Here is a 14,765-nt window from a genome sequence, read left to right on the forward strand (position 1 = left end):
CTGTGATTTGGTGCATGTGTTTGCTTATATAAGTACTTGAATTGTTGTGTAGATGTGCCAATATATTTGTGCCTGAAAATTTGCCTGCCTCTGTACCTCTGTATCTTATCTCTGTACATCTATTTGTATATGTGCATGTCAATACATCTTGTTTGGCTGCCGCTGTTTTTCTGCTCCAATTTCTAAAATAGGAAGGGTCTACCAATTTTAAGTTCTCCCCCAGGGCCAGATAAATTGCAGCTCTATAAAAGAACCACACATTTATCAAACCCAGCATGAAAAGGCCAAGGTCATGAAAGTAGGCCAGACACCTTCATGTGATTTGTAGAAATCTGACAATGAATAACTGGTTTGTGGATCCACATTCTTCTCTCTATTAATCACTAGTAACCATAAAACATATCATTTTTCTGAAGACATGAGTTAAAATGAAGGCTTTTAAGGAGTAAATTGAAAATGCAGAATATTTAAACATTAACACTCTATCATCAGAAAGTAATTATTTTTTTAAACGTAAAATTGGGTCATTTGAATATCCCATCAGTAGCTGTGCTGTAGAGAGAAAGCTCATTACCCTTGCTTTAGGTCTGATACTCTTGCAGTACTTACAGATGAGACTCTAAAATGAGCCCCATCTGCAGCCAAGTGGATGTTAAAGATCTCATGTTACTATTCAATGAAGAGCTTTGCACTCAAGTATCCTGGTTTTTTTATATATAACACTTCAAGAAGTATGTGATTGGCAACAAAGTGCTCTGGGGCATTCTTTGATTGTGAAAGATGTTTTATAAATGCAAGTTCTTTTTTACCTTCATGACAAGAAACACTAGCTTTGTCAAATTTTTTGAGTTTCAACCAAATTACATCACAAATTCCTCTTTTTTCAATAAAGAGAAACAATAGTGAGGGTTGTTGGTACTTGGAATTGGAAATCTTCCTGCTTCATACATACAATTTCAGTATGCAGTGCTACTGGGTCAAATAACACATGGCAAAGCTGCTGTGCTTCATATCAGACCTCAGAAGAAGGCTTCCTGCTGTATCAGGGTACCTTCTCCTCTATTCTAACACCAGCACTCAATGGTATATCTGTCAATCAATGATGAATTAAGAGCATTTTTGTAATGTAACATCAATTACAAACTGGATTGAGACAGTCAAACTCATGCAGCAGATTTATAGCCAGCAGATAGCAGCAAGAACAATCTTGTGTGTATATTGCAACCTCTGGACCTCCTGAAGTGCTTTATAATGTGGCAATGTAGGAAAACCAGCAGTCAAATTACATGCATCAATTTCTCAGGATAAAAGAACTTCTCAGAATTTATGACAACATTTACATTCACCTGAGAGGCCTCACTTTAATATTTCTTTCATAGGTTGGCATCTCTGGCAATGCAGCACCCTCTGCACTAGAGTATTTTAAAACAACACAGCAGTTTTAAAAGTTCAATGGAAAACGACAGCTTCCCCTTGTTGGGGAGTCTACGATATGATTTTAATTGGCAAGGAAATTGAAAAAAAATTCTTAACAAAATGGGACAAATAAGAGTTGTTCTGACAAAAACAATCAGCACAGAGAAATTCTTTGCTATAACCTCAATGGATTACAAGTTATCGACTGTGTATCCTTACCTTTTGCAGAAAGAGTACAATAAAAGGAATTTTTTCAGCCCGTTCTGTCTCCAGTTCAAATAAAGTCTGAGGTGTTCGAATAAATAGCTTGGTCTTTCCATAGGCAACATCCTGCTGGAAACCGTGTTGATCTATAATTGCCCGGACTGCTTCCATGTCTGTTGACATGAGGTGATTTGGCCAAGTGTACTCACAGGTCATCTTATACCTGGAATGCATTTTTAAATGAAGATGGATTTTAAACTGTGTTCAATTAATTAATGTGCCTGTAACAAGACGCATGCTGTAAATAAAATGGAGTAACTTCACCACATGAATTGCAACAATTCACCTTCTCAAAAGAAAACCAAGGCTGCCCATTAAGTGCCAGTTTTGCCATCTTTCCCTATGGCCTAACAATGAATTTAGGAAAGCCTCCAAAATCTTGTATTGGAAGTAAAAACAGAGCTTAATTGTAGTAATTAATTCAAAACAAATAGGTTAAGAGAGGTCTTATGAGGCAATCAATTGGTGGGACATGGAATGTTCAGTCAGAAGCAACGGAGAAAGCAGAATCCAGCATTTTACTGGGGATTGGATAAATATTTAAAAATAATCATTTAGAAGATGATGGAGTCATTTTAGGAAAATGGGACTGAATGGAAGAGTTCCTTCAGTTTATTCAGGGTCCCATAGAAGGAAGGGTAGGAATTTGATGACTTAGGCAAGTTCCCCAGAATACTACAAAGAAAACTAGGTAGATTAAGCGAATGGGCAAAATTTTGGTAGATAGAGTTCAATGTGGGAAAATCTAGGGGCCTTATACTTTAGATCAAAGGAAGATAAATCAGGTAGGGTGATTGATCCACAATGGACACACAAAAGTAGTGGCTCTAAGAAGTTCCACCAGTCCAGCTCCGTGAGAACTTCCCCTCTCTTGGAAACATAAAAAGATTAGGATCAAGATTAGGCTATTCAGCACTTTGAGCCTTCTCTGCCATTCAATGAGATAATACTTGACCTGCTGCTCAGCTCCTTTACTTTGGATGCCTAGATACACTCACCAGATAAAAGTCAACCTTAGTCTTGAAAATTGCATTTGACTGATCCTACAGACAGCTCTGGGTAAATGAGATCCAGATTTCCATTATCATTGTGAAAAGATGCTTTATCTTTTCTCTCCTCAATGGCCTGGCTCCAGTTTTAAATTATGTCCTCTTAATCCTGATTCCCCACCACAGTAAAAAGTTTCTTCTAAGGGGTCCTTGGGCTTGACTCTGCCATCTTGCATCGGAGCTACGTGCATAGTAGGTGGACCCAGACACATCAACTGTGTCCTCATTGTCAGACAAGCAGAAACATTCAAGTTGACACAGATCCCTTAGTTGTTCGAATTAGAAAGACGCAGCAGAGAAATTGCTCTATTCGCTATACATCAGAATACGGAAATTATCATGAATGAGAGTATATCAAAGTTGGAGAATTTGGAAGATTAGGTCCTTCAATGGATAATTTGCAATGCATTTACAATCCTCAACCAAAGATGAATTTCTCGCAAATACACCAGCAGAGTATGATGATGTTTACTCTTAAGAGGTATGGGCTTTTCATCAGTGTTCCTTTAACTAGGACCACAGTCTGAAGACTGGTTTACCACTCTATTGAAGAACTGAATTAGAATTGCAACAGAAAAAAACAGATTCTGCCTTTACATGGGAGGCAAATGTTTACCTGCTGATTCTGTATACACTGAAATACGGAAATTAGAATTACCTCAGCAGGAAGCGATGGTATGGCTGCCTATAGGCAAATCCAGCTCTTCTCACACGCACATTTTCCAACAGTCCCAAATATTCCACTTGGTGTCTGCAGCGTTCATAATCAAAGAGGACTGGTGATTTTTGATCATTGGGCTTGATGCATCGCACATAGTAAGGTTCCTGATTAAAACAAGAGAATGCACAAGACAATTGGAGTACAAGAGAACCACAAGTATTGGGACTCATAGGTACCACTATGTTAAAGTGAGACACACACTGAATTCACTTACTTCATTGCAATAGTCCCAATCCTATTATACTCATTCCCTTTGTATAGAATCTCTAAGTTATTCCAAAGTTAAAACATCTGAATAAACCAAACTCTTTCTCATTTACCTACAATGTACAGGAATTAATAAAAGAAGTCCAAGATGAATTTAGTTAATCTATCATCCTTGTATTGGTAAAATATGATAAATTGGAGTTATTGACAAATCATAATTAAAGGAGAGAGAGGAACGCTGTTAGCTAAGGCTTGTTAATCATGTGACTTGATTGGAAAGAGGTAAATGAAAACAGAGTGAGAGAGAGAAAGCAAAATGAAAATGCTGGAGCTGTGAGCTGCACAAAAAGTAGAATCTGTAAAAACAGAAATAATAAAAAATGATGATGACCTTTCATTCACAAACAAGAATGGATGGTTAATAGAAATTGTTGAATTCAATATTGAATGCTCTGGGCTCTACCATCCCTAGTCAGAAGAGAGCTTACGTTGTGCTTTGCTAAAAACATTGCAAGAGGTCATAGACAGAGAGGTCAGAGTGGAAGTGAGATGAAGAATTAAAATGGTGGGCAACTGGAGTTCAAAGTTTTCCTTGTGGTCTGAGCAGAGCAGTCACCCCTGCATTTGGTTTCTCCAATGTAAAGGAGACAACATCATGATCAACGAACACAATATACTAAATTGGAAGAAGTACAAACGAATCACTTCTTTACCTGGAAGAACAGTTTGGGTCCCTGGATGGTGGGAAGGGAAGAGGTAAAAGGAGCAGGTGTTGCATCTTTTGTAGTTGTATGAGAAGGTGCCATAAGAAGGGGAGTGAGTGTCATAGAGTCAAAGAGTCATAGAGATATACAGCACAGAAGTAGGCCCTTTGACCCGACTGGTCCATGCCGACCAAGATGCCCCATCCAAGCTAGTGCCATTTGCTAGCATTTGGCCCATAGCCTTCTAAACTTTTCCTATCCATGTACCTGTCCAACTGTCTTTTAAAAGTTGTTATTGTACCTGCCTCAGCCCTTCTTCTGGCAGCTGATTCCACATAGATACCACCTTTTATGTAAACAAGTTGCCCCTCAAGTTCCTACTAAATCTTTCCCCTCTCACCTTAAACCTACTGTATGCCCCCTAGTTCTTGATTCCCCAACCCTGGGAAAAAGACTGAGTGCATTCACTATGTCCCTCATGACTTTATACACCTCTATAAGATCACCTCTCAGTTTCCTATACTGTAACGAATAAAGTCCTAGCCTGTCCAACCTCTCCCTATAACTCAGTCCCTCAAGTCCTGGCAGCATCCTTGTAAATCTTTTCTGTACTCTTTCCAGTTTCCGGTCATGAGTGATGGTGAAGATGGAAAAATGAGCCAGGAAGTTGTGCAGGGAACATTCTTTTTGGAAAGAAGAGGGGAAAAGAAGGTATGGTGATGTCATGCTGAAAGTGGTGGAAATTACGGAGGATTTGGAGGCTGGTAGGGTGGAAGGTGAGGACAATGTGAACCATCTTTTTCTAAGTGGGAAATGGGGGAAGGACAGAAGTGATGCAGTAAACTATGGTGGATCTGTCAACTATGGTGGAAAGGAAACTATAGATAAGGAAAAAGCAAGACATCTTGAAAGTACTGGTATGGAAGATGTCATCATCAGAAAGATACAACAGAGCTGGAGAAGATGGAGAATGGAATGGAATTACAGGAAGCAGAGTGGTGTGGTCAAGATTGTTGTGGAAGTCTCTGGGCTTTTCATTTCAAAACTTGACAGGTAAATTTCCCACACAAACTTTATGTTTCACCATTACATACATTGATCTCCAGAGACAATGTAATTCTGGATGACTTGTTTTTTCTTTCCCTGAGCTAAAAGCCAATTACAGCACCTGAAGTGAAAACAAGGAATTAAAGCCAGTGCTGCTTTTATGGAAAACGTCCAAGAAGCCATCACAGGACCTGATCCTTCAACCAATGGGTTTTGTCCCTTCTTGCCAAGTAAGTTCTTAGTGACTCATGAACAATAACTCGCTTTGGAGGTGCCTGCTTCAGCATAGTTTGAGCTATTAAGTATAACATATTATGTGGCCAGGAACCATTACTGGAAGCTTTGAAGGCTCACCTTAACATATACTTCGTTCACTAGCTTTCCACAGGACAATCCCACATAAGGCCCCAATGATTTAGCATCCCAGAAAGTATCACACATGGCAGCAATGACAGGAAGGGACAACTGTCCTGATTTCTACTCCTTTGGGAGCTGGCCAGTTAATCATGACGGCTCAGAAATATGAAAACTGTTCAGGAAGGACAAGAAAGAATATCAGTGCCATCATTTATCTTATTCTGCCTTGGTTCCATGGGTTGGCTACAAAAGAGATAAAGAAAAGCAAAGCCAGATCCAGAACCTAACTCAACTCAAGATTCATTCAGAATAAAGATTACAAAGTGATTTGGCTGAAAGGATGAGTTACTGTAGAAAGAAACAACCCCCATTTCTTCCAAATAAGGATTCTAGTTTGAGTCTTTAAGATTAAATGTGAGAGACAGGACTGAAAAATGGATGAGCTCAATACTGTATGTGAGTGAGAAGCATGAATGATGTGTACATGTTAGAGGTTTGTATTTGGGCTAAGTGTGCATATGAAGAAGATGCATGTAAACGAAAAGGTTTGTGCATGAAAAGTACATGCATGTGAATGAGTTGTGAGTATATGAGATGTGTAAGTGAACTATAAGTAAGGGTAAGTGATATGAGCAAATGAATTGTGTGAGTGACAGGTGTGAGTAAGCTGTGCACAGGTGGGATGGGTTAAGATTGTGTGGGTGCATGTGCATGCGTGTGAATAAATTATGTGCATTTGCGAATTAATCGTGTATGCATATGAAAGACATGAGTATGAGTTGGTTGTGTAATGAGCCATGTGTGTAGGATGGGTTAATGTCTTCTGTGTGAATTAAATGGATAAGTTGTACACATGTATGAATGAGCTGTGTGAACATGCAAGTGAGTTGTGTGTGCATGAAACAGGTGGGTAAGTTGCCTGCTTGTGTGAATGAGTGGTGTGCACATGTATGTGAGGGATTGAAATGAGAGAATGCCCTTTGTGTCTGGAATGTCTCTTTAGGTTGGACTACAATGTGTGAATAATGTGTTTTCTGTGCACGTGTGCGGATGGTGACAACAGCTGTTGACCTCTTCCCTATTCTCCTCTCCACCCATGCATAAAGAGCCGCTCCTCCTTGGGGTCAACAGAAGGTTAACAGTCCCACTGAACTTGTGCCATAACGTGAAACTGCCACATAAAGGAGAGGAGAGAAGGCAACAAAAGCAGATTTGCTCCCTGTGGTAATTGTAATGTCAGTTCTGTGCAGAGTCAGGCAGCCTTGCCCTACCTTACATTCCAAGTTCACTACAAGGGCAATCATGGAACTCCTGAAGAGAGTTGCAGCAGTCAGAGGTCGTTTTGTAACTTCTGTGATGCTCATTTCCCCCTCTGGCCACATGTCTTTCAGTACAGGGTTAAGACTGGAAACAGAAAAAAAAAATCATTTTAGCTTATTGTATTGCAAACCTTTTACCCAAGGCTGGATATATCAATATAAGGAGCAAGGAGTTTCCCCCTTTCTCTTCCACTCCCAGGGTTAGGGATTTACAGGTTGGTTGCTATGTGAGTTATGTACAATTACAGCTCCCTCTATTCAGTTTTGGAACACAAATAGACACAGCAAAAAACAAACTGCTGAACTCAGCAGGTCAAACATCATTTGAGGGATAGTTGCTGCTACAGGTCAAAACCTGTAGCTGTGACACTTTACTCTGTACTGTTATTGTTTTTAAGTGTACTACATCAATGGACTCTGTACTAACTCAATGTAACTGCATTGTGTAATGAATTCACCTGTACAATCAGTATGCAAGACATGTTTTTCTCTGTACCTCGGTACAAGTGACATTAATAAACCAATACCAATACCCTGCATCAAGACTGACAAATAGACATACTTATGTGGCACTTTTCAAGGCTTCACATTAATCCCATGTACTTCTCAGATAATGAAGTACTTACTTGTTGAAGTGTGGTCTAAAGGGAGTGTGAAGAAGGGCATTCAGTGCATGTGTTCATTGCACTTTCAAATTAAGAAGAATTCCAGTGGAAATTCTGAACTAACATTGCCATAAACAAACTAGACTAAACCTCAGAAATTCTACAGGAGATTGCCCAGTCATCGAATGAACAGAAACTTTCATCATTTACTGTGTTCATCCTGGGAAAATTCCATCAATCACTCCAGCAATGGTATAGCAGAGAGTAGCTACAGGGTACAACTTTCACTATTCCCACCCCAGAGGAATTTGGTATCGAAGTCTGAAAATACTTTCAGGAATAGTTTACAATTTCGCTGCCCTCTGTTGGATCTTGCAAGAATAACAGTTGATTAAAAATTCCCCAAACTGAAATCTTTTTTATCAGCACTTTATTTATATAACAATATGTTTGTATATAGATGCCTATAGCTGCCAGTGAACCTGTTCCCCACTGGGTAACCACAGCCCTACTGTGCCTCTCCCACCATATGCATAGTTTGCATAATAGAAGACAGTTGTAAAAGTAGTTTGTTCTGAGATCTCATAACCTGTGAGAATAAACTTTTAAGTGTTGAATCCTTCAAGAAGCAGAGTGCTGTAGCTTGGTGATGGATTGAAATCAGCACTTTACCACAGACCAGGTAATGAGATGACTGACTCAAGCTGCTGTTCTCCAAAGCGTTGTTGATTATTTACTGAACAGTGAGGCTTATCCATGAAACAAGGAGTGCAGGAGATGCTGATTTCCTGATTCAGCTCCAATTTACACCCAAGACCCTAATGGTCCCAGCTGATCCATAGAAATTACAACTGGGACTAACCCACCTAAATCTGTTGGTATTTGCTCTCTTCAGCAGCCAAGAGTTCCAATCAAATTTTACCTGTCTCACATCAAACAATTCTGTAAGTTTCTCAGCCATAACCCATCATTCTGAAAATCATGTTGGCTGCTTCTAACTGTTTTCTCTTTATCCAGATACATGGTAATTTCAATCTTAATTAAGGCCTCCAAAATTTCCCTGGCACAGATGTTAAGTTAAGTGGCCTGTGATTAGCTGGATTAGTCCTTTCCAAGAATGGGCATCACTTCACCAACTCTATACTCCTCCAACATACACCCACAATTACAAAAATGTAACTTTTAGTCCTTGCAATTTTCTACCCCTCTCCCTCTAATTTTACAATATGTCTAACAAATTAAATTAAAATTCCATTTCCTTATCATAATTTTATTCTCTAACAAATGTCCAGTTTAATCTTTTTCCCTTCATGCTCCCACTTAGCTTTTCTTACTCTGCTTTTAAACTTTCTTATAATCTCATATTCTTCTGAATTTCCCTATGGACCTTGAAGACCATGTTCTTTAACTTTAATTGGTTTCTGGGCACATCTGGTAGTTTTCATTTCTAATGGAGTATTCTATTACGTAACTTTGCAATCGCTTTTCCAAAAACATCCTGAATTAAAGATTTGATAGTATGTTGTAAACAATGAATTGCTTTGAAGTGCAGAGGCAAATACACAGCTGCTTTGAGAAAATAAAGACCCTATAAAGCAAGGTTTAAGGGCCTGCTGCTATTGCACACTAAGGGATCGGAATCTATGTAAAAAAAGATCCCTAAGACTGTTTGCTCAATGAATAATGTAAATAGAATGCAATTGCTTGTATAGAGGATGGCAACATATGAATGAATTATATTAGCTGTTTGCAAAATTTATGAACAAAATATATTTCTGGAAAAAGGAAAAGATCATTCTCATTTAATCATGGGAGATGAAACCGAGACAAACATGAGTTATACATAACCAGAAGGGAATTAATCATTCCCTTTTACCAGCTGTTTATTGCAGATTATAAATAAAAGCCAAAAAGACACTGCAGAAATCAGGACACAGATCATGTGGTGCTGTCCTCACCTGTTGTACATCAGGCGTTTGAAGTCCTGATAGAGTGTGTCCTTGTTCTTATCAATGAAACCCTCCACCGAGTACCTGAATCCAAGCACAAAACATAGTTTAGTTTACTACTCCATTTTCTCCTTACTGATCCATACTGACAGATCCACCAGAACTTGTAAACCCATCCACATCAGCAATTCAGGCAAGTGATCATTTTTTTTGAGTGAACGTTGCCAGGCTTTTACCATGAAGGCCAAACTATTGCCTAGAAATTGTATTTCACCCATTTTTGGCGTGTTAAATGGGACAAATGCCAAATGGGAAGTCACCAAAAAATTGTGAATTTGGGGCACACTTGCTTAAAAAAAAATCACAATTAAGGCTCTCACCCATTAAAAACCATTACAACCCAGCCTACACAATTAAATAAACAACTTACGTGACTTGTCCAGCATAATGTTTTATTCTGAAGTGCTTGTTGAACTCCATATCCTTTTCAGTTGGACACAGCTGCAGATTAAACATTTGCAAATGTTAGATACCACAAGGTTTAGGGGCTTTTGGGTGACATTGTGGGCATGCCTCCCTGTTACATGAGTTGATGCTTCCATGAAAGGATGTTGTCAGATTTCATGTGTGGCTTTGCTGAGTCACCTGATCTCAGGTGGGTCATTAGTTGGGCTGTCAGTGTTGATCCTCAGAACCTTTCAAATTGGGAATGGTAAGAATGACTTCGGCTTTAGTCCCAGGTCATTATCTCAGTGGCTGTTGCTAGAGAACTCCCTTATGAATATCAAGTGATGGAAAAACCGATATTAGTTGTGACTCCTACAGTATCTTCCTCCCTGCCCATTCAAAATCATACATCATCCAGAATTGGAAATATATTGCATTCCTCCATCATCATTAGGTCAATATCCTGGGAATCGCCACACTACACTGACAGTGGCATTTCCAGAAGGTTAGTAGGTGCAAAGCTAGAGGAACCACAACCTTGCCAGGACAATAGCACCCATGCCAATGATGAAGGAAATCCTGCTCACCTGGGTGCAGAATGTAGTCCCTAAAATGTCCAATGTCATTCCATCTGGGAATTAGTTGTGTTTAGTTCTGTCAAGTTGTAGGCAATTTGTACAGCAGCAGCACATGTACATGTCAATACTGGACCAATTACTGCGCTGGTCATCTTCTGTAAAGGCGGGGGCAGAGCCCTGTTATGAGAAGGATGATTCCTACCCTTGAATGTTGTCTTTTGGGGGCTCTTTTGTTGCCTCAGGCCAGGAAATGCTCTTGTGGGCACCTTCTGAGTTACCAAGATCCACCTCACAATAAGAGAAACCTGAGTGTGAAGGGAAATGATGGGAACATCACAATAGCTGTTTACCAGATTCATAGGAATCCTAGTGATTTGTATAATGGGGAAAAACTCGCTATTTGTGCACCACCCCTGATGTTTCTTTGCCCTGATAATTTGATTTACAGCTTGTATCTATGTTACACATTTCCTGATTTCAGTATCATCTTCTGATTTTGCCGTACATTTCTGCTGGTGTAGTGAGCGTGTTTTCCCAGCTTAGCATTCATGGTGTCCACCAGTATGGTGTCTGTCACCTTCCCAACATTCATACAGGCCTCGTCTAGGATGGCAATGATTCCCTTGTGTGGCTGCTCCACCAGATCCACAATGATCTGATTGTTGAAGTAGTCAACCTGGAAAAGGAAAGGGTAGACAGGAGAGAAGTTGTCAGTAGTCTTTCACAAACTTTCCCATCTTTGGAGCATTTATGTAGTGCTAATCCATGGAGCTAATCCAGACATGGTAAATGGGAACAAGCGCAATGGATTCAATGCATACTGGCAAGACATCATTTATTTCCTTTTCAAAGGTGGCGTTGAGCTGTCTTCTCGAGCAATTCACTCTTCATGTCCAGCAGTTTTGATACAATGTTTTGCTAGGCAATGTCAGAGAGCAATTAAAAGTCAACTACATTGTTGTAGATGTGGAGTTACATAGAGCTCAGTCCAGATAAGAATGCCAGGTTTACTCCTATAAGAATCATTAGTGAATCAGGTGGATTTGTACAGCATTTTTATTGAAAATATTTCTTTTTAACTTTCGATTTACTTAATTGGCTGAAATTAAATCCCTCAATTGACATTATGAGATTTGAGCTTATTTCAGGCAATTATCTAGGTCTCTGATTTTCTAATACATATATCACCATACCCTTGGGACTCCAGGACTTCCAACAGGACACATTTAACCTTTTCATTTCTGCATTCCGCAGGTGAACCACTCTCCATTATGAAATAACTTACATGTTGCCACTCAATCCCCTCTCTCTGGTATTCTGCTTGCTCCTGCCTCAGGATCAGCTCAATGAAGAGTTGTTGAAGCTTCTCGTTGCAGTAATTTATACAGAATTGCTCAAAACTGTGGGAAGATCCGAACAAACTATTAGCATTTATATCATACCTTGCATTTATAATCTTTCCTCCATTAAGATTGATATCTGAGGGCAGCAAATCTAGCAGATGATGAGAAACTCCGGGAAGGAGGAAATAAAGGTTTGACCTCTGAGACCACTTACTGCTGAACTTGTCATATCACCTGCCTTCAGTCATTCTGTTTATTTCTTATTAAACGCACATCCAAACTTTGGTTATCTTCAGAATAGTACAAAGTTGTACTGAGTGCCCTCTCATCTTCCACTCCATCAACTTTTGTTTATCCAAAGCTCTACCACCCCTGTCCTAACTCAAACCATTCACATATCACTCTTGAGTTTGCTAACCAACATTGGCCCCTGTTTCCTAAATGTCTTGCTATTAGTCTTTTTACCCTTGCATTCACCTCACTTCATTTCAATAACTCTTACAGTCATCGGTGAACTCTCGTGTTCCTTCAACCCCTCCTTCTTGTCCATTCCCTACATCTTTCACCTTGCCACGGGCAACCATGTCAATACTCTGACATTTCCTGCCAAAACCTTTCTGCCTCTCAGCTCTCTTTCCTCCTGTAAATGCTCTTTAAAACAAGTTTGGCCAAATGCTGGCTCGCCTGACCTTTCATCATTGATTGTACTCCCATGAAGTGCCCCGGGATGTTTTGTTATGTTAAAGACACTAACTGAATAATAGCTAAATAATAACTTGCCTCAGAATACATAACCTCTGACACCTATTTTAATTACACTATAACTACAGCTGGCCTGGTTAAATTTCTGGTCAATAGTGACCCCCAGGACATTGATAGTGGTTGGCCCAATGATAAGAAAAGATAAGATAAGATTTCTTTATTAGTCACATGTACATTGAAACACACAGTGAAATGCAGCTTTTGCGTAGAGTGTTCTGGGGGCAGCCCGCAAGTGTCGCCACGCTTCCGGTAATGATGGCATTGATTGTCAAGGAGAAGTGGTTAGATTCTCTCTCTCATTGTGATGGTCATTGCCTAGCACTTGTGGACTGCAACTGTTATTTGTCAGTTATTAGGCTAGGCTTGAATTTTGTCCATGTTTTTGTTGACACAACATTTACACCAGTTTCCAATAGTCACTTCCATTTATGAACCAAATTAATTTTATCTAATTAATGAGTGAAAACTCTGCAAGCTCAGAATTTCCCAACTAGAAATTTCTGTCAGTACTTTATCATGGAATCAATGCCAAAAGGCATAAAAAGTATTTTAACCTGAATGTGTTATGAAGTCAGCCATAATATCCATGTCAGCAGGTAATAATGTGCTCTTTACCTGTTGCTGTCAAAGATCTCAAATCCATAGATATCGAGCACTCCAATTACAGTGTTCTTGCCATGAATGCGTGGATCATAACCCTTTACTGCAATGACTGTGTTGATGTGGTCCACAATCCAACAAAAGAGACGCTCATAAATTGCCTGTGGGGTGGAGAAAGGTGAAGACAAACCCAAGCAAGACCAAACTAAACTCTGTTGCATTACAAAGGTTGAAGCCAGTACACTGTTCCATACAAATGTAGATTTAGCAGAAAAATCCAGGTAGTTGACAGATGAACAGGCTTAATACAAACACCTTTGTTATAACTAAAGCCCACTTCCTTGGGATTGAATATTTCTTGATCAAGTTAAAGGAGATAAATAAACAGAAACAAAAATGTAGGAGTACATCTAGCAATTGCAAAACCTGAACTAGTTGACCAGCAAGCAGAAGCAATTTAGAGTCATAGAGTTGTGCAGCTCAGAAACAAGCCCTTCGGCCTACTGAATCAATGCCGACCATCAAGCCTATCTATACTAATCCCATTTGCCTGCATTAATTCCATGTCCCACTATGCCCCGCTCATTCAAGTACCTGTCCGGGTCCCTCTTAAATGTCATTCCTGTTCTGCCTCCACCACCTCCTCTGGCATCTCATTCCAGATACCAACTCCTCTTTGTGTGAAAAATTTACCCCTCAGATCCCCTTTAAACCTCCTCCTTCTCACCTTAAAGCTATGCCCTCTGGTTTTAGACATCACTATCATGAGAAACAAGACACCGGCCAACTAACCTATCTGTGTCTTTCATAACTTGATATACTGCTCTCATGTCACTTCTCTGTCTCCTTCACTCCAGGGAAAACAAACTTAGTCTACCCAATCTCTCTGGAAACTCAAGCCCTCCAATCCAGGTAACATCCTTGTGAATCTTTCCTGCACCCTCTCTAGCTTAATCATATCGTTCTGATAGTTTGGCGACTAGAACTGTACACAATATTCTAAGTGCAGCTTAACCAATGTTTTGTTCAACAGTAACATGACATCTGAACTCTTATACTCAATGCCTCGGCTGATGAAGGCAAGCATGCCATGTGCTTTCCCCACCACCTTGTCCACTTGTGTTCCTATTTTCAGGGGACTGTGTACTTGTATCCTAAGCTCCCTCTGTCCAATAATGTGCATTTACTGCAGATATCCTGCCCTGGTTTAATTTCTCAAACTTTCACACTTGTCCAAGTTAAATTCCGTCAGCCCACTTTCCCAGTTGATCCTGTTGTAACCTTATACAACCTTCACTATACCACCAATTTTGTAAACTCACGAATCATGCCACCTACATTCCCATCCAAGAGATTAATACGCATGACAAACAACAATGATCTCCGCAGCACACTGC

At 39.7% G+C, this 14,765-nt stretch overlaps 1 protein-coding gene across 1 annotated transcript in view; it reads right to left on the reverse strand.

Moving 5' to 3' along the window:
• LOC127574216 (unconventional myosin-Id-like) overlaps positions 1–14,765 on the reverse strand; it is an 82,680-nt gene that overhangs the window by 41,269 nt on the left and 26,646 nt on the right. The window contains exons 9-16 of the mRNA XM_052023027.1: positions 13,384–13,529; positions 11,949–12,063; positions 11,169–11,339; positions 10,069–10,139; positions 9,648–9,722; positions 7,037–7,169; positions 3,388–3,554; positions 1,636–1,843 (exon numbers count right to left, since the gene is read on the reverse strand). Coding sequence (XP_051878987.1) covers positions 1,636–1,843; positions 3,388–3,554; positions 7,037–7,169; positions 9,648–9,722; positions 10,069–10,139; positions 11,169–11,339; positions 11,949–12,063; positions 13,384–13,529 — 1,086 coding nt within the window. The remainder of the gene's footprint in view (positions 1–1,635; positions 1,844–3,387; positions 3,555–7,036; positions 7,170–9,647; positions 9,723–10,068; positions 10,140–11,168; positions 11,340–11,948; positions 12,064–13,383; positions 13,530–14,765) is intronic.

This window comes from Pristis pectinata, chromosome 9 (genome assembly GCF_009764475.1).
Source record: "Pristis pectinata isolate sPriPec2 chromosome 9, sPriPec2.1.pri, whole genome shotgun sequence".
Taxonomy (NCBI): Eukaryota; Metazoa; Chordata; class Chondrichthyes; order Rhinopristiformes; family Pristidae; genus Pristis; species Pristis pectinata.